Source organism: Oryzias latipes, chromosome 20, assembly GCF_053564925.1.
Source record: "Oryzias latipes strain Hd-rR chromosome 20, Olatipes_Hd-rR_3.1".
NCBI classification, from domain to species: Eukaryota; Metazoa; Chordata; class Actinopteri; order Beloniformes; family Adrianichthyidae; genus Oryzias; species Oryzias latipes.
In genome coordinates this window covers 11,044,147-11,071,901 of record NC_136256.1, presented here as the reverse complement: position 1 = coordinate 11,071,901, position 27,755 = coordinate 11,044,147, and the positions used below count along the sequence as shown (strand labels likewise).

Here is a 27,755-nt window from a genome sequence, read left to right as displayed (position 1 = left end):
CTCACTGTGGTGGAGACTCTGAGAAAATCTGCATCGAGGTCAAACAGTCTGATGGGAAATAGGAAGGTTTATTAAAGAAAACCTGTTTCTTCATAATGGATTAAAAAAAACTGAAATTAAACAAACTTGAACAGAACTAGGCTTTTAGAAAAAAATCTTATGTGGAGAAGCGTGGTTTCCTTCCCCACATTGTGATGAGAGAAGCCTAAATATCAAAAAAGGCCAGAAGTCCTCGGGTTTAACAGTCAAGCAGTTAAGTTTCTGTTGCACAGTTGTTCTCAGATGAATTTGCACAACAGCTGATTTGTATTAGAGGCAAGATCGGGCCTAAAAAATCCAGCCCGACCCGACACAGGCCCGCGGGCATTAAAGCCAAACCCAGCCCGAACCCGACCAATTAACTTGATTTGCAGGCCCGAGCCCGAAGCAAACCCGAAATTTCAATTTATCCCATAGTATTTATGGCAGAAAAAAACGCCAGATTTCTTAAGGTTAAAATAATCTACATATTTTTATGATCATGATAAATGCATTTACACAACGAAATAACGCTGGAACACAGAATAAGAGGCCAGACAAAGAGAGTGAAAGAGAGATCTTGATGCGCACTCGCTTCATTACGTGGAGAACTACATCAGCCACGGCGGTGTGTGTTTGCCTTTTCAATTCCCCTGTCTTAAGTTTATCCTTGACCTCTTGCTGCTCCATATCGGGGATACCTAAACAAAATAGATGCTGACTTGTGGAGGGAAGATTACATTCACGACACGTGCGCAGAGCTGCGGGTGGCCGGCGCCCCCCTCTTTCTGCCAGTTGCTGGACCACAGTGTATGTCAATCAACGGTGGGGTAACCGTTCTGACATACAGGATTAATAAAGGGCTGTTTGACAACCGCCCGCCTAAGGAGATTGTTTGCAGCCATTACAATATATATATAAGTCAGCGAGGGAGAAGCCCAGCCCGACCCGACCCGAACGTAATGATTGTCATTTAGTGCCCGACCTGACCCGAAATTCTGACTCGGGCTCGGGCTTAAGATTTTACCTCTAATTTGTATATAGGTTTACTCATTTACTGATGCACAGTTAAGTGTGAATGTTTCATAGCAATAAAAAAATCACAATAAATATAAATGATGTTTCTACAAACAAGATATTAACTTTTATTGCATTCTTTTTGCAAATTAATTTCCCCTCATTTTATGAACAGATTTGAAAGTTTCATCAGTTTTTGTCAATTCAAAAGGTTTTTCTGCAGCTTGGGTTGGTTCATGGACGGATCATATAAACGGGTTGTGTTTCACATACCTGACATGTTTCTATAGACGTTTTCTGTCTTCGCCAGAGTCGTCATCAGATGGTAGTGTGTGACGTATATGATACGAAAGCGAGCCCACACTTCCATGAGCCGGGATGAGGAGGCCGTCCTGCTCTCTCATACCTGGAGCAACATCCTCCAGAAGAAAATGGACAAAAGGGGCGGAGTCACAATCAACTGTTTTTATATACGTCACACACTATCATCTGATGATGACTCTGACGAAGACGGAAGACGTTCGTTAAAACATGTCTGGTATGTGAAAAACACAACGTGTCTGATGACAGAAGAACCAAGAAGTCAATTTCCTTCCAGGTGTCCATTTACAGTAATTAATAGACACAAGAAGGAGATTATTATTTATTATTTATTATGCGGTGTGACGCGTTGTCATGGTAACGGCTACAGAACCTGTAGGTGGCTGTAATGCAGCTAGTGTGTGAGGACTAACCGCGGAGGAAAGTTGTATACAGTGGTGGACAAAATTGTTGGTACCCCTCAGTTACAGAAAGAAAGTCCACAATGCTCACTGAAATGACTTGAAACGTTCAAAAGTAACAATAAATTAAAATTTCTTGAAAATTAAATAATCAAAATCAGCCATTAGTTTTGAGTTGTTGATTAACAGAATTATTTAAAAAAAGAAACTAATGAAATAGGGGTGGACAAAAATGATGGTACCTCCATAGAAGACTCCATAGAAGACTAATTGCCCAGGGGGTCAAGATGAACTCAGGTATGTCCTTTAATTGACATCACAGCTGTTTTCAAACCCATTACCAGTCAGTCTGCCTATTTAAATGGAGACAAATAGTCACGTTGCTGTTTGGTGAGAAGGTGTGTACCACACTGAACATGGACAACAGAAAGCAAAGGAGAGAATTGTCCCAGGACATTAGAAACAAAATTATAGACAAACATCGTAAAAGTAAAGGCTATAAAACCATCTCTAAGAAGCTTGAAGTTCCTGTGATGACAGTGGCACATATTATTCAGAAGTTTAAGAACCACAGGACAGCAGCCAACCTCTCTGGACGTGGCTGGAAGAGGAAAATTGATGACAATTTGAGGAGACGAATAGTTGGAACTGTATCCAAAGAGCCCAGAACAACCTCCAAATACATTAAAGGTGAACATATAGATCAAGGTACATCAGTGTCTGATCGTCGTTGTTTGAGCCAGAGTGGACCTCATGAGAGACGACCAAGGAGGACACCACTGTTGAAAGGAAATCATAAAAAACCCAGACTGGAATTTGCAAAAATGCATGTTGACAAGACACAAAGCTTCTGGGAAAATGTCCTTTGGACAGATGAGACAAAACTGGAGCTTTTTGGTAAGGCACATCAGCTCTATGGTCGTAGACTCAAAACAAAGCATACAACCAAAAGAACACCGTCCCTACTGTGAAACATGGAGGAGGCTCGGTTCTGTTTTGGGGCTGCTTTGCTGCATCTGCACAGGGTGTCTTGAAGTTGTACAAGGTCAAATGAAATCTCCAGATTATCAAGGCATTCTGGATAGAAATGTGCTGCCTAGTGTCAGTAAGCTTGGTCTCAGTCACAGGTCATGGGTCTTCCAACAGGACAACGGTCCAAAACACACAGCCAAAAAAACCCAAGAATGGCTGAGAGAAAAGCGTTGGACTATTCTGAAGTGGCCTTCTATGAGCCCAGATCTGAATCCCATTGAACATCAGTGGAAGGAGCTGAAACATGCCATTTGGAGAAGACACACGTCAAACCTGAGACAACTGGAGCAGTTTGCTCATGAGGAGTGGGCCAACATACCTGTGGACAGGTGCAGAAGGCTCACTGACAAAAACAGAAACCCTTTCATTGCAGTGATTGCCTTAAAAGGTTGTGCAACAAAATATTAATTTATGGGTACCATCATTTTTGTCCAGCCCTATTTCATTAGTTTTTTTTTTAAATAATTCTGTTAATCAACAACTCAAAAGTAATAGCTGATTTTGATTATTTAATTTTTAATACATTTTAATTTATTGTTACTTTTGAACGTTTCAATCATTTCAGTGAGGATCGTGGACTTTCTTTCTTTAACTGAGGGGTACCAACAATTTTGTCCACCACTATATGCTAAATCATGTGAAGTGACTCAAAGCGACATTTCAGAGGGAAATATCACCTCTTTTCTCTTTTTTTGTCCAGATGATGAAGTAGAAGTTTGCTTCAAAGAAAAAAAAATCCACAAGCAGTTTCCTAGTTTGCTATTACTGCAAGAAAAATCCATCATTAAATGTGTATCAACAAAGAAACAATTTCTTTCATTAATCAATAATATAGTTATTTATGAGTCCGTGTTCCGGGTTTTGGTCCTTTCTGTAACCAAATGGTGTTTAGTCCAGTGCAATAATGTAAAACATTCAGGCTATATCACCAGAACAGCTTTTTTAAGGCTGCAATATGACTTTTTTAATGGACACCCTGCTGCCAATCAGAATTAAGTATTTACCTGTACATGGTACAATTAAAAATAATTGTTGTTTGGTCCTGTTGGATGTTCAAATGTTTTTTTCTTTTTTTGCTCTTTTAGACCTACATTGTGCCTGCAGCAGCCATCTTCAAGGCAGAGAAGAAGGAGGACGAGGCAGGCGCTCTGCTGAACAACATGCGCGTCTACGGCACCTGCTGTCTCACTCTGATGGCGGTGGTCGTCTTTGTTGGGGTCAAATATGTCAACAAGTTGGCCCTGGTCTTTCTGGCTTGTGTCATTCTGTCCATCATTGCCATCTACGCCGGAGTCATCAAAACAATCTTTGAGCCGCCAGATTTTCCGTGAGGCTTTTTTTTTCTTTTTAAGCAATCTTTTATGCTGAGATCAACTGATAATGGAGGGGAGGGAAAGCATTTTTGTGACTTCTTTTCCTTTATTTCTGCACAGCGTTTGCATGCTGGGCAATCGCACTCTGAAGAACAATGATTTTGACAAGTGTCTAAAGACGGACATCATAGACAACCTGACGGTCACCACGGCGCTGTGGAAGCTGTTCTGTGACAGTCCTGAGCTCAACGCCACCTGCAATGAGTATTTTAGCAACAACAACGTGACGCTGATGCAGGGCATCCCCGGACTGACCAGCGGCGTCATCTCAGGTGAGCCTCCCATTAAAGACGCCGCTTCAAAACAGCTTAAAACAGTCATATTGTTGTTGGTTTTTTTTTAAAACTAACATCAAGATGTCATTACTTTCCTACAGTAATTATGACAGTTACAGTTTAAACTCACAGACTCCAAACAGCCTAACAAACATAAGTTGTGTCCGAATTCCTTCACTACTCACTACATAGTGTGTTCGCCATTTTGTAGTGCTGTCCGAATCTACAATTCCAAAATCGAGTGCCCAAGACAGTCCCAGAAATCTCCCAGAAGTCGCAAAAATCAGTATGCATCAATGTTCACTAGATTGGCGAATATAGACACAATTTTGTCAAAGAAAACGTATTTAAAGTATTTTTAAAACAAAATATCAATCTTTTCATCTTCAGAGCACAGTGGATCCATAAATGGTCGTCACAAAACCCTCATGAATGAGATTTTCACTTCGTGAAATAAATTTCATATTTGCTGTTTAAATAAAAACAAAAAGGAGTAGGCATGGTGTCCGAATTGCTTTTCAAATTCAGGGCACTACATAGTCCTGCACTCTATAGTTTTTCAGTAGTTATGTAGTAGAATGGGAATTCCGACACAGCCATAAACTACATACATGATGACTAAATGACAAAAAGAAGACTGGTGCTCATCTTTCAAGATGAAAAACAAAACTTGGCACTCCCTCTAGTGGTGAATTTTAAATGTCTTTTTACAAAAACCTACTTTTGTTTCATTTTTGATCAGTCTTCTAAACTAAAGGGAAACAAAGAATGTAACTCATTTGAATAGTTAAACCTTTAGCTGTTATTGTAAATAACTCAAATGTAGCTTCCTAATTAATTATATTTTTAAAAATATCAAGTCTGATCAGGATACATTTAGCACTTTTAAAAATATCTGCCATTAATATAAAAATGGGTTAAATCTTTTAAATATTATAATTTGACATGCCACTTCCAAGTTTTATAACTTGTTTTAGTTTAAATGATTTTATTCTGCAGACATTTTAGAGCAAAACAAGACTAATGCCGTAGTAAAACTAAATGTTTGAAGGTTTCCAATAATGACAAATATTGTTTTTAGATTACTGATAATTAGATAAACAGTATCCACAAATGGATGTTGGCAAAACGGTAAATACTTGTAATGAAAACATGATGTTTGTTTTGAGATGAAATGATCTAAAACTCGTGTAGAAAGACTTGTGGGGATGAGCAGCACATCAGTCAGGGATCAGTAACTCTTATCTGTTGCAGCACAGACTGTCTGTGAGTGCCGCTTCTGTTGTGTAACAGCTGTCTCACTGCCAGCTGTCTGCTGGCGTGCATTCTCTTCGTTTTTTCATTATGTGATGGGATAATGGGAAAAATGATGGAATCTCTTTTACTTTTCCTCCTTACTCAGCTTTTTCTGGGGCTTCTAGTTTTCTAGAAATGTTTTCAAACCATGTTTTTTTCACTTCCACTGGTTTAGTCAAATGAAAAGCTCCCAAAAAAATTCCTTGCTGATTTATTTTGTGAGAGGATTAAAAAATAACACAAGGATTCCTAAAATTACAAGTTTTTTCTTTCTGTCACATATTGAGAAAAACTCAGTTTTAGGAATGTATGTGTTGGAGTTTTCTCCTATTTTAGAGTTTTTATTTTTGACTTGAATTTGTAGTGTTATCATCAGAGTCTAATGTCGCTCATAGAAATGCAGAAACACCTACCGGTACTCATTTCCAGTCAGCTTTTTATTGCTGCACTTTTGTTTTGGCTGGGGGATTTATACGTAACTGCTGCTCCTCTTTCAGAAAACATGTGGTCCGAGTACGGCCCGCAAGGCATGCTGGTAGAAAACAGGAGGGTCCCATCTTTTGGGGGAAGTGACCCCAGCCAGGACATCTACATGCCTTACGTTGTCAACGACATCACCAGTTTCTTCACACTGCTTGTCGGGATCTACTTCCCCTCTGTCACTGGTAAGACTGCAGCGCACACAAGACTGCTTCATAAAACACCTTAATGCTGAATGACAAACAGCACAGCCACATCACACATGTCACTGTTTTGTTACACACGTCACTGTTTTGTCACACGTCACTGTTTGGTCACACACGTCACTGTTTGGTCACACACGTCACTGTTTTGTTTCAAACGTCACTGTTTTGTTACACACGTCACTGTTTTGTTTCAAACGTCACTGTTTGTTACACACGTCACTGTTTTGTTTCAAACGTCACTGTTTTGTTACACACGTCGCTGTTTTGTTTCACACGTCACTGTTTTGTTACATAAGTCACTGTTTGGTCACACACGTCACTGTTTTGTCACACACGTCACTGTTTGGTCACACACATCACTGTTTGGTCACACACGTCACTGTTTGGTCACACACGTCACTGTTTGGTCACACACGTCACTGTTTTGTTTCAAACGTCACTTTTTTGTTACACACGTCACTGTTTTGTTACATACGTCACTGTTTTGTTACACACGTCGCTGTTTTGTTTCACACGTCACTGTTTTGTTACATACGTCACTGTTTGGTCACACACGTCACTGTTTTGTCACACACGTCACTGTTTGGTCACACACGTCACTGTTTTGTTTCAAACGTCACTGTTTTGTTACACACGTCACTGTTTTGTTTCAAACGTCACTGTTTGTTACAAACGTCACTGTTTTGTTTCAAACGTCACTGTTTTGTTACACACGTCGCTGTTTTGTTTCACACGTCACTGTTTTGTTACATAAGTCACTGTTTGGTCACACACGTCACTGTTTTGTCACACACGTCACTGTTTTGTCACACACGTCACTGTTTGGTCACACACGTCACTGTTTGGTCACACACGTCACTGTTTGGTCACACACGTCACTGTTTGGTCACACACCTCACTGTTTGGTCACACACGTCACTGTTTTGTTTCAAACGTCACTTTTTTGTTACACACGTCACTGTTTTGTCACACACGTCACTGTTTTGTCACACGCGTCACTGTTTGGTTACACACGTCACTGTTTTGTCACACACGTCACTGTTTTGTTACACACGTCACTGTTTTGTTACACATGTCACTGTATTGTTACACAGGTCACTGTCTGGTCACACACGTCACTGTTTTGTTACACATGTCACTGTTTTGTTACAGATGTCACTGTTTTGTTACAAACGTCAATATTTTGTTTCACACGTCACTGTTTTGTTACACAAGTCACTGTTTTGTTACACACATCACTGTTTTGTTACACACATCGCTGTTTTGTCACACACATCATTGTTTTGTTACACACATCACTGTTTGGTCACACACATCACTGTTTTGTTACACATGTCACTGTTTCGTTACACAAAGCACTTTTTTTTTACACACTTCACAGTTTTGTTACACAAAGCACTGTTTTGTCACACACATCACCGTTTTGTCACACACATCACTGTTTTTTCACACACATCACCTTTTTTTTTATGCAAAGCACTGTTTTTTTCACACACATCACTTTTTTGTTACACACATCAATGTTTTATTACACACATTCCTGTTTCTTTACACACTTCTCTCTTTTGTTACACACTTTACAGTTTTGTTTCACACAGCACTGTTTTGTCACACACGTCACTGTTTTGTCACACTCATCACTGTTTTGTTACACAAATCACTGTTTTGTTACATACATCACTGTTTTGTCACATACGTCACTGTTTTGTTACACACGTCACTGTTTGGTCACACATGTCACTGTTTTGTTACACACGTCACTGTTTTGTTACACACGTCACTGTCTGGTCACACACGTCACTGTTTTGTTACACACGTCACTGTCTGGTCACACACGTCACTGTTTGGTCACACACGTCACTGTTTGGTCACACACGTCACTGTTTGGTCACACACGTCACTGTTTGGTCACACACGTCACTGTTTTGTTTCAAACGTCACTTTTTTGTTACACACGTCACTGTTTTGTCACACACGTCACTGTTTTGTCACACGCGTCACTGTTTGGTTACACACGTCACTGTTTTGTCACACATGTCACTGTCTGGTCACACACGTCACTGTTTTGTTACACATGTCACTGTTTTGTTACACATGTCACTGTTTTGTTACAAACGTCAATATTTTGTTTCACACGTCACTGTTTTGTTACACACATCACTGTTTTGTTACACACATCACTGTTTTGTCACACACATTGTTTTGTTACACACATCACTGTTTGGTCACACACATCACTGTTTTGTTACACATGTCACTGTTTCGTTACACAGAGCACTTTTTTTTTACACACTTCACAGTTTTGTTACACAAAGCACTGTTTTGTCACACACATCACCGTTTTGTCACACACATCACTGTTTTTTCACACACATCACCTTTTTTTTTACGCAAAGCACTGTTTTTTTCACACACATCACTTTTTTGTTACACACATCAATGTTTTATTACACACATTCCTGTTTCTTTACACACTTCTCTCTTTTGTTACACACTTTACAGTTTTGTTTCACACAGCACTGTTTTGTCACACACGTCACTGTTTTGTCACACTCATCACTGTTTTGTTACACAAATCACTGTTTTGTTACATACATCACTGTTTTGTCACATACGTCACTGTTTTGTTACACACGTCACTGTTTGGTCACACATGTCACTGTTTTGTTACACACGTCACTGTTTTGTTACACACGTCACTGTCTGGTCACACACGTCACTGTTTTGTTACACACGTCACTGTTTTGTAACTGATGTCACTGTTTTGTTACACACGTCAATATTTTTTTTCACACGTCACTGTTTTGTTACACAAGTCACTGTTTTGTTACACACATCACTGTTTTGTTACAGACATCACTGTTTTGTCACATACATCATTGTTTTGTTACACACATCACCGTTTTGTCACACACATCACTGTTTTGTTACACACATCAATGTTTTATTACACACATCACTGTTTTGTTACACACTTCTCTCTTTTGTTACACACTTTACAGTTTTGTTTCACACAGCACTGTTTTGTCACACACGTCACTGTTTTGTCACACTCGTCACTGTTTTGTTAAACAAATCACTGTTTTGTCACACACGTCACTGTTTTGTTACACACGTCACTGTTTGGTCACACATGTCACTGTTTTGTTACACACGTCACTTTTTTGTTACACACATCACTGTTTTGTCACACACATCATTGTTTTGTTACACACACCACTGTTTGGTCACACACATCACTGTTTTGTTACACACATCACTGTTTTGTTACACACATCACTGTTTTGTTACACACGTCACTGGTTTGTCACACACATCACTCTTTTGTTACACACGTCACTGTTTGGTCACACATGTCTCTGTTTTGTCACACACTTAACAGTTTTGTTACACACGTCACTGTTTTGTCACATACGTCACAGTTTATTTACACACGTCACTGTTTTGTCACACACATCACCGTTTTGTCACACACATCACCGTTTTGTCACACACATCACCTTTTTTTTTTACACAAAGCACTGTTTTGTCACACACATCACTGTTTTGTTACACACGTCACTGTTTTGTTACACACATCACTGTTTTGTTACACACGTCACTGTTTTGTTACACACATCACTGTTTTGTCACACACATCATTGTTTTGTTACACACACCTCCGTTTGGTCACACACATCACCGTTTTGTCACACACATCACTGTTTTGTCACACAAGTCACCTTTTTTTTTACACAAAGCACTGTTTTGTCACACACATCACTGTTTTGTCACACACGTCACTGTTTTGTCACACACATCACTGTTTTGTTACACACGTCACTGTTTTGTTACACACATCACTGTTTTGTCACACACATCATTGTTTTGTTACACACACCACTGTTTGGTCACACACATCACTGTTTTGTTACACACATCACTGTTTTGTTACACACATCACTGTTTTTTTACAGACATCACTGTTTTGTCACATACATCATTGTTTTGTTACACACATCACCGTTTTGTCACACACATCACTGTTTTGTTACACACATCAATGTTTTATTACACACATCACTGTTTTGTTACACACTTCTCTCTTTTGTTACACACTTTACAGTTTTGTTTCACACAGCACTGTTTTGTCACACACGTCACTGTTTTGTCACACTCGTCACTGTTTTGTTAAACAAATCACTGTTTTGTCACACACGTCACTGTTTTGTTACACACGTCACTGTTTTGTCACATACGTCACAGTTTATTTACACACGTCACTGTTTTGTCACACACATCACCGTTTTGTCACACACATCACCGTTTTGTCACACACATCACTGTTTTGTCACACACATCACCTTTTTTTTTTACACAAAGCACTGTTTTGTCACACACATCACTGTTTTGTTACACACGTCACTGTTTTGTTACACACATCACTGTTTTGTTACACACGTCACTGTTTTGTTACACACATCACTGTTTTGTCACACACATCATTGTTTTGTTACACACACCTCCGTTTGGTCACACACATCACCGTTTTGTCACACACATCACTGTTTTGTCACACAAGTCACCTTTTTTTTTACACAAAGCACTGTTTTGTCACACACATCACTGTTTTGTCACACACGTCACTGTTTTGTCACACACATCACTGTTTTGTTACACACGTCACTGTTTTGTTACACACATCACTGTTTTGTCACACACATCATTGTTTTGTTACACACACCACTGTTTGGTCACACACATCACTGTTTTGTTACACACATCACTGTTTTGTTACACACATCACTGTTTTGTTACACACGTCACTGTTTTGTCACACACATCACTCTTTTGTTACACACATCAATGTTTTATTACACATGTCTCTGTTTTGTCACAAACTTCACAGTTTTGTTACACACGTCACTGTTTTGTCACACACATCACTCTTTTGTTACACACATCAATGTTTTATTACACATGTCTCTGTTTTGTCACAAACTTCACAGTTTTGTTACACACATCACTGTTTTGTCACATACGTCACAGTTTTTTTACACACGTCACCGTTTTGTCACACACGTCACTGTTTTGTCACACACATCACCGTTTTGTCACACACATCACTGTTTTGTCACACACATCACCTTTTTTTTTACACAAAGCACTGTTTTGTCACACACATCACTCTTTTGTTACACACATCAATGTTTTATTACACACATTACTGTTTTGTTACACCATCTCTCTTTTGTTACACACTTTACAGTTTTCCTACACACATCACTGTTTTGTTACACACATCACTGTTTTGTTACACACGTCACTGTTTTGTAACTGATGTCACTGTTTTGTTACACACGTCAATATTTTGTTTCACACGTCACTGTTTTGTTACACAAGTCACTGTTTTGTTACACACATCACTGTTTTGTAACACACATCACTGTTTTGTTACACACATCACTGTTTTGTCAAACACATCTCTCTTTTGTTACAAACTTCACAGTTTTGTGACACACATAACTGTTTTGTCACCCAAATCAGTGTTTTGTTACACACATCACTGTTCTGTCACACACATCACTGCTCTGAATTTTTTGTTTTTCTGGCTGCTTTCAGGAATCATGGCCGGTTCTAACCGCTCAGGTGACTTGAGGGATGCACAGAGGTCCATCCCCATCGGTACCATCCTGGCTATCACCACCACCTCCATCATTTGTGTCCTTTTGTTATGAATGAATGCAAAAACTGTCCAAGCTTTATTTAAATATTGGAGCTATCTGTTTTTCTGCTGATATGCATTTGCCTTCTAGAAGCCCTTCAGCTGCAGGAACAGGCAGGAATTCTTAACGTGGAGGCTCTTAGAATAGGAATTAAGCCATGGGAAAAGACAAATAAAGTCCAGCAGTTAGCATATGTGTCATTCCTGTAGTCTGTCTAAAGCTTCGCCTGTGGATTATTGTCCTGAGCAGATCTTCAGACGTATCCTGTGTGATCCTGTTTGGTGCCTGCATTGAGGGAGTGCTGCTTCGAGACAAGTGAGGTCCAAATTCTGTCAAACACTTAAACAGCTTTGGTGCAAAGGAACTGACTTTTAGTGAATCACTTTAAGAAACTACAGCCTAGGTTCTCACAGTGGTGAAGCTTGTCATGAAGATGATTGACGTTGAGCTTCGTGAAGTCACTCATGCTGATTAAGAAGGTTTTCCAGATGCAGCAGGTGCCGACTGCAGCTCCAGATGTGTGCACGTTTCTTTAACCCAAACTTACTGTAGCTAATATGCTTTACTTCTCTGTCCTTCACCAGTGTGGGTTTAAACCTTTTAATGTGTATAAAACATATCTGGGATTTTTAAACCTTCCATCTTTTTATCCTGATTAGAAGAGCTGTGAGGTTCATACGGAAACACAAAAACTCCATTAATTAGGACTTTTTAAAGCACAAGTCTTTGATTTCCCAACATCTGCAGCTTAATGGATTCAAAATTTATTTCCTCATCCAAACTTCTATAGATCTTCCAGTTACTGTTAAGATATAAGAGGATCAAGCAGAGTAATCCTGACATTCTAATGGTAGTTTGGATGTCATTTATTCAGAGCAATGGGATGCTGAAAGTACATGAAGACATTTAAGACATGTTAGTTTATCTGCTGTGCATATTTAGTAAAATATGAAGGTGATTCTTTTATTGAGGAGAAAAAAAGATTTTTACAACTTGTAGAAAATCATTTTCATGGCAATAACCATCTGTCAAATGCTTGCTTGTACACTGCAGGTTTGGTGACTCTGTGAAGGGGAACCTGGTCATAGGCACGCTCTCCTGGCCCTCCCCCTGGGTTATTGTGATCGGCTCCTTTTTCTCCTGCTGCGGGGCGGGTCTGCAGAGTCTGACAGGTGCCCCCCGCCTGCTTCAGGCTATTGCCCGAGATGGCATTGTGCCTTTCTTACAGGTGGGTAAACGAATACAAACGGATGTGAAAGTCACTTTGGTGCTCCCACTAACTCTGAGCGTGTCCCTAAGGTGTTTGGTCACGGGAAAGCTAACGGAGAACCCACCTGGGCTCTGTTGCTGACCGCCGCCATTTGTGAGATCGGCATCCTCATCGCCTCGCTGGACTCAGTCGCTCCCATCCTGTCCATGTCAGTGTTTGTTTGCACTCATCTTTCTATAAAAGCAGATTATCAGCGCAATGCTGTGATCCCTGAAGGTTTCTGTGGCTTAAACCTCCCACAGTAAGTCATAAAGTGCAGATTTAGAAGATGAGTGACTTGTACGCTTTGGCTTGTCTCTTCCCACAGGTTTTTTCTCATGTGCTACCTCTTCGTCAACTTGGCCTGTGCGGTCCAAACTCTGCTAAGAACGCCAAACTGGAGGCCCCGTTTTAAGTACTACCACTGGTGGGTGTGACGATGTGCACACTTTTTAATAAATGTATTATGTCTGAGCCTTACAAATCATCAGAAGATGTCATTCCACATAATCAAAAATGTCTAGATATATTGCAACACTTTAAAAAGTCCTGATTTGATCTATTGAATATTTTCATAAATGGGTTTGAAGTTCCCTGAGATTTTTACGTATCTTTCTTCTCTCTTCTCTGCAGGACTCTGTCTTTCTTGGGAATGAGCTTGTGTCTTGCGCTAATGTTCATCTCTTCCTGGTATTATGCCATCATCGCTATGGTGATCGCTGGTTGCATCTACAAATACATAGAGTACAGAGGGTATGACGACCTTTGGGTTCTGGAAGTCTCTGCTTTAAGAACAAACTCATAAAAATGTTGGTTACTGATGTAAATCCTGGCTCTTTGAAAACAGAGGGATGTGTTTCACTGAGAAAGTTGCCTGAGCTGTGACTATCTCCAGAAGCTCCAGTGTGATTGTGTCCGTCTCTAACAATCAAGCAGGCTCCACCCCCAATTTAAAACAGTGTCCTGCCCCTCCTACTTCGTTCTTAGCAGGTTTCTTTCTTGTGGCCTCACTCTGTTTTTTAAAGAATCAAGGATTTTTTATAAAGTGACAGGATTTCTTGCTCTGTATTTTACTAGGAAAGATATGGGCCCCACCCAGATTGGATCAGGGATTATTTGTAAAGCAATCGTGAAATCTCACTGTAGGACAGATTGAGACAAAGTTGATGGAGCAACATCCAGTCTAAAAAACCCATGAAGTGTGTAGGGAAGCTCATAATTCACACACCTGGGTGTCATGACTGACAAAGTTAATTCACTGAATGGTTCCTGTGTGGTGCTCAGGAACCATTTGATGTTTTTACCACTCAATCCCACAACCTTCCAGTCTAAGGGCAGACACGTGACCACTAGGCCACTGACTTGGTTGAGAAAGGGGTGAGAAACCGTTCTGATGCTGGAGATAGTGGACAGCAGTATGATGTTGGACATAGACGTGGTACACCAGGCACACGCAACACATTTAACAAACAAATTAGCCGTGAAGAAACAGTGAGAGATACCTGCTTGTCAGGACTTGTTAGCCTACACACCCTTTCAGTTCTGTTAATAAGCTAATGTCAGTCTGACCAACACCTGAACGTGTTAGCCAGAGTTTATCAGAGGCCTCAAGAGTAGGAAGCCACTGTGGAGGAAAGTGGAGGCAACCATCTGAGCGCCAAAGGCACGAGGTGTGGACTGAGAGGGTGTCTGGGGGTCCTCCCCCAGGAACTATGAAAATTAGAGCTCTTTATATGCATTTTCCAGTTATCTGGGGCATTATTTCAAGAGAAGGGAGAATTTGGGGTACCACACGCTTATATCGCGTGCACTTGTTTAGCTCGCGTGCACACAGTAGGGAGGAGCATTGATGAAGAGCTCACAAACATGGCTAATTTAGTTTAAACATTTAGTCTGCAAACAACAAATGCTGGCAGTTGGTGAGTGTTAAAAACGACATTTTTTATTTTGGCCAAACTGGGAACACTTTCACAATAGATCAAAGATGATTGGAATGGATCTTTAAAAACAGACAGGAGCACAGAACAACGGATAAAGTAAATTGAAACGTCTTTGTCTTCCATCAACAGGGCAGAGAAGGAGTGGGGAGATGGTATCCGGGGTCTCTCACTTAACGCTGCTCGCTACGCCCTCATTCGGCTGGAGGAGTCTCCTCCTCACACAAAGAACTGGAGGTACAGAGTATCCTGTTAATAGCTGATGTAGTGCTGAGTTTCTTCACTGTCGTGTAAAGCAAACGCCAGCAGAACTTCTGAACACTTTTGTCAAGTTCCGTGTTTCTTTAGTTGATACTTGAAGGAACCTGTTTTTGTCCGATCCGGCCTTGTTGAGCAGCGATGACAGCTACAGACTATCGTCAAAGCTGCTTTCATCACCACTGCTGAGCAGAAGCCTTGCAGTGCATTGACTCTCTGTTGCCTCCTCACCATCGACAGACCTCAGATGCTGGTGCTCCTGAACCTGGACTCGGATCAAGCGGTCAAACACCCCCGGCTGCTGTCCCTCACCACGCAGCTGAAGGCGGGGAAAGGCCTGACCATCGTGGGATACGTTTTAGAGGGAACGTACCTCACTAAAGAGACGGAGGCCAAGAAGGCCGAGCAGGTACAGAGGCAGGACACTGCTGCGGTGTGCAAGAGGCTGCACAGCAAGTTGCCCTTTTTTTGTAAACAAATCCATGATATATACCCCCCTGGTGGTAAATGTTGGGGTTTAATAATAGACAATAAGCTGAGCTACTGGGGCACTTGTTAAGGCCAGTTTTATAGGTTTTGTAGGTTTTTATATCAAATAGTGGGTTATTTGTTAGACTAGTGAAGAACATAAATTAAAGTTTGGATTGATTTGAGATTTGTAGCACCCTTCATTTTCTTTATGTTTGTTTTTAACCATAATTTGTGTCTCTGTTTAGTTTTTGGATCTAAACACCTGTTTTCTCTTCTTCATGCAGAACATCAAGTCCTCCATGTCTGCTGAGCGCACCAAAGGTTTCTGCCACGTGGTGGTTTCCTCCAACCTCAGAGATGGCGTCTCCCACCTCATCCAGTCCGCAGGTTTGGGGGGCATGAAGCACAACACGGTCCTGATGGCCTGGCCTGGAACCTGGAAGCAATCCAACGACCCGCAGTCCTGGAGGAACTTCATAGGTGACCTGCAGGAGAACGTTCACAACAATCAGGTTGTAGTTCTGCACGGGTGTGGTTCTCATTGAGGGTGTGGGTTCTGCAGAGACCATAAGGGAGACCACCGCTGCCCACCTGGCTCTGCTCGTAGCAAAGAACGTGGACAGTTTTCCAACAAACCAGGAACGGCTGGGGGAGGGCACTATCGATGTGTGGTGGGTGGTCCATGATGGGGGCATGTTGATGCTGCTGCCCTTCCTGCTGCGGCAGCACAAGGTGGGTGGTTTGGGTGGTGTTCATCCTCAAAGCTCAATAATTCTGCTCTCCTGCAGATATCTGCTCGCCCGTTCCACAATCATTTCAACTTGTTATCCTGCAGGTTTGGAGGAAGTGCAAGATGCGCATCTTCACCGTAGCACAGATGGACGACAACAGCATCCAGATGAAGAAAGATCTCCAGATGTTCCTCTATCACCTGAGACTCAATGCTGAGGTGGAAGTGGTGGAGATGGTGAGACCTGAATGGAAATGTACTGGGAAGAGGGCCAAAGATTTATGACATCATAAAGATCATCGCCCTCTGCTGGGGAATTTCAGTAACTACTTTTTTAGAGTGTCTTCTATGACAGTGGTCCCCAACTGCAGAACGGTACCGATCCGTGGGTCAAAAAAATGCATATGCTAACTCTGATTATTTCCATTAAGTTTATTTTCTGGTACTGTTTTATTTTGGAAAAAGGGAATACGGTATTCTGTTCACCACATCAGTCTATTTTGATGCGTCACATGACTTAAAGCAGCTGCTCGGACCGCAAAGTTGGTGGCCTAAAGCTAAAAAGCGAATAAAAAACCAACAATAAAACATATTTGGAATGTCTCTTCGGGGAGAAAAGAGTCGGTGAAGAAACCGAAGAAAAGCCTTTGACTTCAAAGAAAAATAAAGCTGTTTTCCTCTAAATATGGATTTATTGAGACAGTTGTTTCCACGCTCAGCCTGATAAAACGCAGCGACAAATCAGAAACAACTTTTACGGATCAACAACTTTGTTTCATTTATGATCTGTAAAACAAACTTCTGATGTTTTTTGACATTTTTTTAATCAAAATTTTTTGCAGAAGCATTTTAAATGGAAAAATTGTTTTTTCTGAAACGGAAAGCTTAAAAATATTAAACGGAAACCTCGGTCCCGTTCAGACTGGTCTGTGAAAATATTGTCTGACATCAAACCGGTCGGCGGCCTGAAAAAGGTTGGAGGTCACTTCTCTATGATGTCTGGCTCCTTCATGTGTGCGTTTCCTCCGCAGCACGACAACGACATCTCAGCCTTCACCTACGAGAAGACGCTGGTGATGGAGCAGAGGTCTCAGATGCTAAAGCAGATGCATCTCTCCAGGACTGAGAGAGAAAGAGAGGTGAAGCACACATTAGCACCACCTGCACTTGTTCTCTGTTTTCACTGGTTTCTGGGTCCAGAAGTGAGACGGCCATCTTACATTTGTGCATGCAGACTCAGACAAAGTCAGATGCATTTCTCTGAGACAACGTAAACACTCTGAGTGATAAGTAGCAGACAAACGTAAATAAGCTGAGCCAAGCTAAATGACTACTGGCCCCTTTCCCTGTTCACCTGCTGGCGGTGGGGGCCCCGCCGCCCCACGCAGATTCAGAGTATCACTGACGAGTCGCGTAGCTCCATTCGGAGGAAGAACCAGGACGCCACCGAGGGCTCCAGCCTCAGCCGCCAGTCCTCCACGGCAGAGGACACACAGGAAGACGAGGTAGCTGATTCTGAACCGTCCACAGCCGCCCCCCCACTGTTAGACAACGCAGGGCTGTCTTCACAAAGCTCCATCTGTGCCTGCAGGTGACCTCTGACCAATGACAGACAGTTATTTGGACTCACCCAACTCTAAAAAAGCCAACGTGCCAAAACTCCATCATCTGGACATCAGATTATCTTCCTGCTGTTTGTTAAAGTAGATTCCTAAATAAACAACTGAATTAAGGATTAGCTGCAGGGAATTCAGGTGTTTGTTCAATCTTCCATACAAAGCAGAAAGACGCCGTTAGATGAATGGTGTTTCATCACAGCCTCTCCGCTGCTCTGGATCATCTCCTTGCAGCTCAAACCTGCTGGTTTCCCTCAGAGCGCCTCAGTGTGGAGCTGTAGTCGCACCATTTAACCAGCTATCAGCCGTTACTGAGCATGTCAACTTCCAGAATGGCACCAGAGTAGTGCTGCCTACTGTCTAGTCAATTGAGAGCTGCTTTGTGAACTCCAGCCCAGCCTGAAACCCTGGCCCCGCCCCCTGTAACCTCAATGGTCCAGCACACACCCCGATCCCCACCCCGGGCTGTTAGCCCATAGAGAGGACAGTGTTGTCACATTAGCTGGAAACCATTGGGGTGAAGGTTTAAGTCGCTCTGGTTCCTCTGTGTTCAACATCACTGTCTTCACATTCCACCTCCGCCATGTCATCACCTCCAACCCCACCTCACCTTTCCCGACAAACGCCGTCTGTTTCCAGTGTGCATAAAAGATAATTCAGTACATGTTTCCTCTGCTGTTATGATGACTCAATCAAACTTTATCTATAAAGCACTTTTCATATGAAAGAATAACACAAAGTGCTTCACATTAAAGCAAAACAAAATAAATAATATCAAAACAAGCATGAAGATTAAAATAAACAAGCATAAAAAAATATATAAAAATAAAAATAGGGCCCCCCTCCCCACACCTACACAACCCCCCACTTCTTACACATATCCCACCCCCTAATTGATGGGGAAAGACAATGAGAATTGAGAAATAAGAAATAGGCTGAGCACAAAAACGCTGATATTTGGAACCTCCCTCTCTGTGAACAGCTTCATGACCAGCCAAATGCAGCATCACAGGCGCGGACCGCTCCACCACAGCAAAGAGGTGATGCAGGTCCCCATCCAGAGCCGCAGAGGCTGAACAGCATCCGACCCAGAGGGAGAGGTCCCAACTGAGGAAGCACCGGAAAAAATAAATGAATAAAAAATAAAAAAAGACAATGAAACAGTAAACATATTGATAAAAGCAATAAACAATAAAACATTGAAATAAGATAAATTAAAATAACACATTAAAATCTAGTGTAAGTTCATAAAACAAGATAAAATGGATAAATAAAAATAAACAAATAAATAACCAAATAAATACATTAATAGTGGTAGTAAATAATTAGCTAAAAGCCAGGTTAAACAGGTGAATCTTTAGCCTTTTTTTAAAAGCATTAATGCTCTCTGCGGCTCTCAGGTCCTCTGGCAGACTGTTCCATAAACGGGGGCCATAGTGCTGAAACGCAACCTCTCCATAGGTTTTAGTTTTTACATACGGAATGGTTAACAGACCAGTGCCAGAGGATTTTCAGGATTCGCGAGGGTTCATACTTTACTAAAAGATCTGATAAATAAGAAGGCGCAAGACCGTTAAGACATTTAACCCTTGTGCTATCTTAGATGACCCCACCCTTACATTGACGTGTTCTCCCTACCATGACAAAGGTGGATAAAGGTGGAAAGATTTCATGTAATCCATGGACACCAGTGAAGATCTCAAATCATTGAAGAAAAAAGGTTCAGAGCACTGTCTAGTGGGTCTAGATGACCCAACTCCCAATGGTAAAGTGCCTAGGATAGCACAAGGGTTAAACCAGCTAGAGGAGCCTGGGGTTATTTTTATTTTCAGAGATGATGTTTGCAAAGTATGAATTTCTGGTCTATTTTACTGTTTGATTATATAGTTTTAGTTGGTTCTGGTATAGTCATAGTTTATTTCAAGTTTGTGTTTTCTCCAAAGTCTTTCAGCAGATCTACAACGTCTCTTCAATTTTTTAATTTCCTCAGTTCTCCAAGGGGGGCGTGGCTTTGGTTCTTATCTTTTTAGATTTTTTTGGAGCAACTGAGTCGAGACTGGATTTTAATTTACTGTTAAAACGTTCAACAAGTAGATCACAGGGGGGCCGGGAAGACAGGTGGAGAGTAGGAGCGAACAGATGTAATAAACGTTTCAACCACTTCAGGAGTCAAGGAGCGTTTCTTCACCGTTCTCACAGAGGTCTCTTGTTTTTTAAAACCAGTGATGTAAGCAGACAGTAATGGTCAGATACAGGCAGGTCCACAACAGTGGGCACACTGGTAGTAAACCATGACTGATGAGGTCAATAGTGTGCCCCCTGTTGTGAGTCATGCATTACCAGGGTCAGTGTTGTGTTAAAGGCAGTTCAAAACCTCCATTGTTATTCTGAAGCTCTGCAGCCAGAATATGAAGCTCTCCTCTGCTTGTTGTTAGACCTGATGAACTCCAGTCCTTCCCCAACATCTGTGCTGTTTCTTTCCTCTCAATGAATCTGATCTGAGACATATTCAGGATGCTTCTTTAAAAAGGCTTCTAACAAGTCTGGTTTTAAAGAAGCACAGGAGATCTGATGGAAAGATAAGGGCGGGGGGGCTGAGTCATCTCTGGACCTGCAGGCGTTTGACCGCAGCTCAGCTTGTTCTAGTCATTCAGAGTCTACGGAGTTATTTATGTCATTTGACACAAAACACAAGTGGCACTTTTTAAAAATAAACTCTCATGTCAAATTATACAGTAAAGCCTCTTTTCTAATCAAAAGTTGCACAAAATGTAAATTTGAATTTACATCTTTTGATCTATTGCAAAAGCGTTCTCAGTGGTTTTTTAATTATGATGATGCCGATTTTAGCTGAAATCAATTAACCTGTGTCGTTTTGGAGGACATAGTTTCTGCAGAGCGGCAGGAGATCATTCAAAATTCACCTCTGAGTTGTGAGCAGGAATGATGGTGGGGAGCAACCCCGCCCCCTTTTCTAATCCAACTGCACTTTTTCATCTGCTCCTGATTTGAATAAAGAAATCCTTAACGTTGAGCTTAATTTTCTTTATTTTTTTCCTCTATCCATCTAGTCCATCAAAAAAAATGCCACAAAAACATGTTAAAAGATCAAAAACACCATTTTCATTGGAGGGAGTCTTATAAACTGATTTGGTATCATGTAAGACTAGTTGGATTTAAATCTCTTAGTTTGTCGTCTTTTGTTTCTAGATGATGGTGTCATCTGAATGCATGTCATGTGAGAGACTTTTCTTAAAGTGTCTGCAGAGATTCCACTTCCCCTCATCCACATCTCAGCCCCTGTGTTTGCTGTCTGTGCACGTGTGAAAGCCACAGCCCCTTATAGTGTTTTTTTTTCTTTCACCTTTCTTTGATTAGACCCCCCACTACCACTCACAGGTGACTCTGTCCTCTTCCCATCAGGCCCAGCTCATCCACGACAGGAACATGGCCTCCCACGCCGCAGCGAACGACAAAGCCGAGGCCGGGCCCGAGCGCGTGCACATGACCTGGACCAAAGACAAACTCTTCACTGAGCGAAACCGTAATCGAGAGTGCAACGCCAACGTGGCCGTTCGCGACCTTTTCAACATGAAGCCGTAAGTCCGCCTGCAGCGGCTCGGGTGGAGCGGGTGACCGAGCAGTGTGGAGTGTGGCGTGGGTCGCCGGGATGGTGTGGTTTCATGTTCATGGCGAGCGACCTTCACGCAGGTGAAGCATCAGGATGCCTCACCGCATGTGCTGCCAGGCGGCTGGTTCTGATCCGATGAAGGGGAACATGCTGTATGTCTGCATGTGTGTACACCTTCAAGTGTTTTAGCAGTAGTGCATGGCCGGGCCACGTGCACACGTGTACTCTAACATCCTCATTTTGTGTCCCCACATTCCTGTTTCTTTCAAATTCAAAGTTAAAGAATCTTCACTGTTCAAGAAAAGTTCCTCGTAAAATTCGACTCACTTAAATGATGCTAACCTGACAGCTGATCATTCTAGCTTTAATACGTCTACAATTGGTTTAACCAAATGTACCTCCTCTTAAAGTGAGATGCATCACTGACATCATTTCATCGTCATTGAATCTCCTTTATACAGACGTTCTGAGGATTTGTCATTTCCTTTTTCCTTCACATCTTATTCATGACTGCAGATGTTTCTGCTGCTCTTTAGTCACATGAACGTCATCTGTACTGCAGACGGGTGAGTCCTCACTAAGTAGAAACTTACATTAATTGCCTCTAAAGGGCGGCTTGCTTCTTCTGGATGTCGGAACTCTTTTTCAGTTTAGATTTTTCTTTTACAGTCTTCATATTTTTTTACTTCCTTCTTCTTGGTGGAAACGGTCTCCCATCCTGCTTTGTTTTCGGCAGCTCTGCTTTTGAATCCACATTTCCTGTGGATCACCAGACTGCATCACTTTTTTAAAGAAACACTTTTTTAAGGAAACATAATTTGGTTGAGAAGTTACTTAAATGGCAAGCTACAACATTTTTATTGTGACTAATCTATAATTTGCTTCTATTTAGTCAGACAAAATCATGTTGCAACATTTAGGATAAATAAAGTACCGAAACAAAAAAAACATCAGATTGAAACCGTCAATCCAAATAGAGGGTGTCATGACAGCTCTTGGCCACAAGATGTCCCCATACTCTCCTTGGCTTAATTCTAGAAGCTTTTCAGTCTAAATTTCAGGGAGTTTTTACTTTATTTTAGATTTACAAGTTTTATCTAAACATCATGATATCTCTTTTCTATGAAATCGGATTTTTCAAAAATCAAATTTTTCTCCTCTTTTTCTCTTTGCCTCGTTTGCTTCATTTATAGAGAGAGATTTATTAAAATGTTTATGATGAAGTAAATCCACAAGCTCAGCTGTTTGTTTCACAAAGTCAGAATTTTCACATTGAAAAATGAGCCGTTTACTTTTGTTCGGGTAGTTTAAGTTGAAAAGTCCAAAAGTGCCATCATGAAACCTCACCATCCAGATGAGCTGGGGTCACCTGGCCTCGGAGCGTCTGAGCTCATGGGGGGAAGCACGCAGTGCTGAAGAGCTGCAGAGCTGACGTAGAAGCATCTAAGCCTGTTTCTGTTGTTTTGTCCCATTTTCCTCCTTCTAGAGAGTGGGAGAGTCTGTAAGTTGCCTTCTCTTTGGCCCCGCCCTCTGTGTACTGCTCCTGTGGTGACTCTAGCTTTTCTCTGTGCTCCTCTGTGGTGTTTGTGTTTGCTGCATCGTCCAGCCTCAGACCGCATGAAAAGCCTCGTCTGATTACTAACACGTTTGCCGGCGTGGTGCATAAATCGCATGCTGACCGAATCGTTTGACTATGGTGTGGCTTCTGGCAGTTCGACATTTTTGTGTTGTTGAAGTGATGGCGAAGAGGCAGCATTTAAAGAGGCGGGACCTGCTTTCAGAGTTACAAACACTGCTGAAATCTAGTTTGCACGTCTCTGTCTTTAACTGTTGCCTCTTTATTCCACCATCAGAGCGCTTCAGTCCCCTAACCGAGCCTCCTGTATTTTATGCTAACACGTTTTTACACTATAAGTTCTATTTTCGTAACTCTGTTTTCACGTCGGCCGTCTCTCCTCCGTCCAACCATCTCACCCCACCAGGAACCAGTCGAATGTCCGCCGCATGCATACAGCGGTGAAGCTCAACGAGGTGGTCGTCAACAAATCCCAGGGGGCTCATCTGGTCCTGCTCAACATGCCCGGCCCCCCAAAGAACAGGGGAGGAGACGAAAATTGTATCCTTGTCCAAGTCCAACAGTCTGGTAAAGCTTTCTGCCCCACAATCAAAGGAAAAGGCTTTGAAGAGGGATCCATTCATGGAAATCCAAACAAGAAGTCACCTCCACACAATGAAATGACCCCCAGCTGTGAGCGGTCCCCAACCTCTGGGCAGCAGACCGGTACCGGTACGTGGGACCGTTGGCACAGGGCCCCGGAGAAAAAATCACGACCTACCTCTTTTCTGTTTTATTTGTAATCTGATTATGAAGGAAGTTTTATTTGGATAAACTTCTGAATTCTCTCCCACATCTGAATCATTGACCAATGTCACGTCTTATAAATACCTCCGATACTTTCTGGACCATTTGTTAAATAAAAAACCCTGAGCTAGCAAGGTTGACAAAACCAACAGATTTGCAAAGTTTGTTTTTACAGAAAAGAGCCAATGAAGGAACAGAAGAACATCCTTCGCCTTCAAAATAAAAGAGGAAACTGCATGTAAAAGACCAAACCAGTCTGTGAAAATAATAAAGGGGTCTATTGCCTGAAAAAGGCTGGAAACCACTGCTGTAACCAGAACTTTAGCTCCAGTGTTGGTGCTCTTCCCACTTCTGTCACTCTTTAACTCTTTACACAATTAACCTAATTCTAGTGGATTCTGAAGCAGAGAAAATCAGCTCTGCACTGAAAGGCAACACTTTACAGCAGTGAAATGCTCAAACACGTTGATCATGTTAATGGTCAAAGATTTACTGTAGTTTAAAGAGCAGAGCGTGTTATTTAGCCCACATCTCCAGTGTTACAGGGTTAACTGCTTGTTATGCTGCCACCACCTGGTGAGAAACTGTCACAACAACTAGCATGTCCTTTAAATGTTTAACAGAATGTATTTACCTCTACTAAGACGGTCTAAATAGGGTTAAGGAACTCTGTCATGAATTGTTTGCGTCAATGTTTGTGTTGGTCTGTGATGAAGGCGGAGCTCAGGTTTGCATCTTGACTGCTGCTGACTCAGACATGGAGTTCCTGGAGGTCCTCCTGGAAGGCCTCAACCGCGTGCTGCTGGTGCGAGGGGGCGGCCGAGAGGTCATCACCATCTACTCTTAAAACCAAGAAGAAACTCGTGCCCCACCCTGCACACAGGCATGTTGCCATGGAAACTGTTCACCGGACATTCCAGAGGCCCAAATTGTTTGATTCTTTGTTTTTACTGCGCCGGAAAAGGGGCTGATGGTTGGGAAGGTGGGACCTCTCGTGTCTGGCGGACGGCGTGGAAAAACATCCGGGTGTCTATGCCGGGCCATAGAACCCTCCACAGGGAACATAGAGCATAGAGACACTTTATTTATTTCTTTCTTTGAACCCCTTCTGTCCTGTTCCGTCATCGTTCTCCCCCCCCTCGTGTGTTGCTGTGGTGGCTGTCTGAGCAGCCCCGACCTGGACGTGGGTTGTGGGCGGGGACTCTGTTCTTGTGTGGTGCGATGGGCTCTGCACCTGAGATGAGTTTAAGGGGTGGCGCTGCAAACGGAGCCTTAGGATGGCGGTTTTCTGTGAATGAAGCTGATTTAGAGGTGGCTTCATGACGGAGGCGTAAGGTGTGTGCAGAGGGGCGGGCTCACAGTCTGAGACGGCCCACTTTCCCAGTTGTCTCCCACTGTTTTTAAAAAAAGAAGGACAAAAGCCACAAAGGAGCTTGTGTGTGTGTGTGTGTGTGTGTGTGTGTGTGTGTGTGTGTGTGTGTGTGTGTTGATGCCGTCAGGACGAGTGCTCGTTCAGGAACAAATGCATTTATGTTCCCTTTTTATGTTTTGAATCTTATAGCTGTTTAACAGCAGGCGTATCAGCCGGAGGGTTTGCACATACAAAATCCGATTTCCCCTCTGAACCGCTGGCATTTAACCAAATGTAACAGAGAATTGTAGAGTAACAGGATGTGAATTGTTCCCGTACTGCTGTTGTCACGGTTCACTTTGCACAAAGGCTCTCCTGCACTTAACCGTTGGTCCGTTTGGTTAACCGAACCACTTTCTGACAGTTTCAGCGCAAATTCTAGTATTTTTATGCCTCGTGTTGATTTATGATATTAAAGGTCAAAAATGTTAGACTCTTAAGTCCCAGACTACACAATCATAGGAGGAAAAAGTGCCAAAGTTAGTACAAAAAGAAACTGTGGACGTATCATTTAGCTCATTTTAGGTAAATATCTGAACAGAGTTTCTCGTTTTCAATCTAACCAAAAAGTTCCACAGTTTGAAGGGCATTTGAACTCGCCCAGCGGGGATTGAGATCCCGCCTCCACAGTTTCTTTTTCTCCTTTAGCCGAGCAGTATTCTGTAAAGCAAGTCGCCGTGTTTTTCCTTTTTGTTGTTGTTGTTGTTTTGTTTTTCTGCGCTGGAAAAGGCGAGGCGTGGTTTGTGAAAACGGTGTACGTTGTGTTCTCTTCTCCGTGTGACTGTAGTTCTCTCTGTTGTGTTCACTGCTTTGTTTTTGATCCTCTGTTACCTTCAATGTTTGTTTGGCAGGAGAGGAAGATGCCGGAGTTACTTTGTGAAGATTAGTCGTTTAAGACTGAAAGAACACAAGAACACACAGAGTGATATGAAGGGAGGAATTCTGATGCTACATGAAGTTCATTGTTTAGTTGACCTTTTTTTTTAGAAACCAAAGAGAAAACACCAGAAAACCCAGATTGTTTCACTCTAAGAAAACTGTATAAATAAGTTATTAAAGATGGATGTCTGTTGTTTTTAAGTGTGGTTTCTCCGTTTGACAAACACACAAAAATAAGATCGGAAATGGAATTTGAGGTGACTGGAGAGAACCCAGCTGGAGAGGAGGGGCTCCAACCACACAGCGGTGATGAAGACGTGGACCATGGGAGGAGCTGAGCTGTCGGAGGACCAGCGGAAGGGATGTGTGTGTGTGTGTGTGTGTCATCTTTGTGTTTCTGCTGTCATCTGGCTCTTCCAGGAAGTCACCCACGCTAAGAAGGTAGCGCGCTTACAGCTTCTGTGCCTCGCCGAATAAATATTAAAAATGTTGAAAGAAACTCTTTTGGCCGTTTGTTTTTCATTTTCACAACTGTGGTCACAACAAAAGTCAGAATGTAATTTCAGATGTGAAAAATAGAGATGTTTTTCATTTGTATTTCTTTAAAAATATCCAAAAAGGGGAAGATATTACAGCTTTTATGAAAAATATAAGCACATTTTGTAAACAAAAGGGGGAAAAAATCAACACAACCATCTACTATTGAGATTTTTAGACTCCTTTCAATTTTGAAATCCTCAAATAATTGTAATTTTTACGTAAACAAATGATTGTAAACATGAGTTCATAAACTTTATCATAGACTTGGAAGACATCAAAGCAATAAAACACTGGAGGATATTTATGTTATTGTCCTCTATCAGTCACTCCAGGTTCATGTTAATCATCCACAACGGTCTTTATTTTTGTGAATTATCTTGAATAGACGTGTCTGGTTTTCAGTTCTGCCTCGTCAGGTCATCTGCTTTATCTGCTTTTTGTTTCTCCACGGTTTTTCTCCTGTTAAGGTTTATTAAATGTTTACATTTCTGCCTCCAATTTGCTGCATTTTAGCTCCTCCAGTTCCTGACAGCTGGATCCAATGTGA

General features: G+C 41.8%; 1 protein-coding gene across 14 annotated transcripts in view; it reads left to right on the top strand.

Annotated features, from left to right (window-relative positions):
* LOC101159301 (solute carrier family 12 member 7) overlaps window positions 1-26,869 on the top strand; it is a 66,203-nt gene extending 39,334 nt beyond the window's left edge. For 5 of the 14 annotated variants that reach the window (XM_020712608.3, XM_023949891.2, XM_004080903.5 and 2 more), the window contains exons 7-26: window positions 3,875-4,116; window positions 4,223-4,434; window positions 6,231-6,398; window positions 12,021-12,119; window positions 12,382-12,439; window positions 13,178-13,352; window positions 13,424-13,542; window positions 13,702-13,800; window positions 14,007-14,126; window positions 15,443-15,547; window positions 15,809-15,977; window positions 16,324-16,519; window positions 16,602-16,771; window positions 16,875-17,006; window positions 17,801-17,908; window positions 18,158-18,274; window positions 21,809-21,984; window positions 23,503-23,517; window positions 23,999-24,132; window positions 25,134-26,869. In XM_020712608.3, the coding sequence (XP_020568267.1) occupies window positions 3,875-4,116; window positions 4,223-4,434; window positions 6,231-6,398; window positions 12,021-12,119; window positions 12,382-12,439; window positions 13,178-13,352; window positions 13,424-13,542; window positions 13,702-13,800; window positions 14,007-14,126; window positions 15,443-15,547; window positions 15,809-15,977; window positions 16,324-16,519; window positions 16,602-16,771; window positions 16,875-17,006; window positions 17,801-17,908; window positions 18,158-18,274; window positions 21,809-21,984; window positions 23,503-23,517; window positions 23,999-24,132; window positions 25,134-25,225 (2,706 nt within the window). In that variant the 3' untranslated portion in view covers window positions 25,226-26,869. The remainder of the gene's footprint in view (window positions 1-3,874; window positions 4,117-4,222; window positions 4,435-6,230; window positions 6,399-12,020; window positions 12,120-12,381; window positions 12,440-13,177; window positions 13,353-13,423; window positions 13,543-13,701; window positions 13,801-14,006; window positions 14,127-15,442; window positions 15,548-15,808; window positions 15,978-16,323; window positions 16,520-16,601; window positions 16,772-16,874; window positions 17,007-17,800; window positions 17,909-18,157; window positions 18,275-21,808; window positions 21,985-23,502; window positions 23,518-23,998; window positions 24,133-25,133) is intronic. The other 9 variants (XM_078938737.1, XM_078938741.1, XM_078938743.1 and 6 more) reach the window with 3 other exon arrangements.
* The last annotated feature ends 886 nt before the right edge of the window (window positions 26,870-27,755 follow it).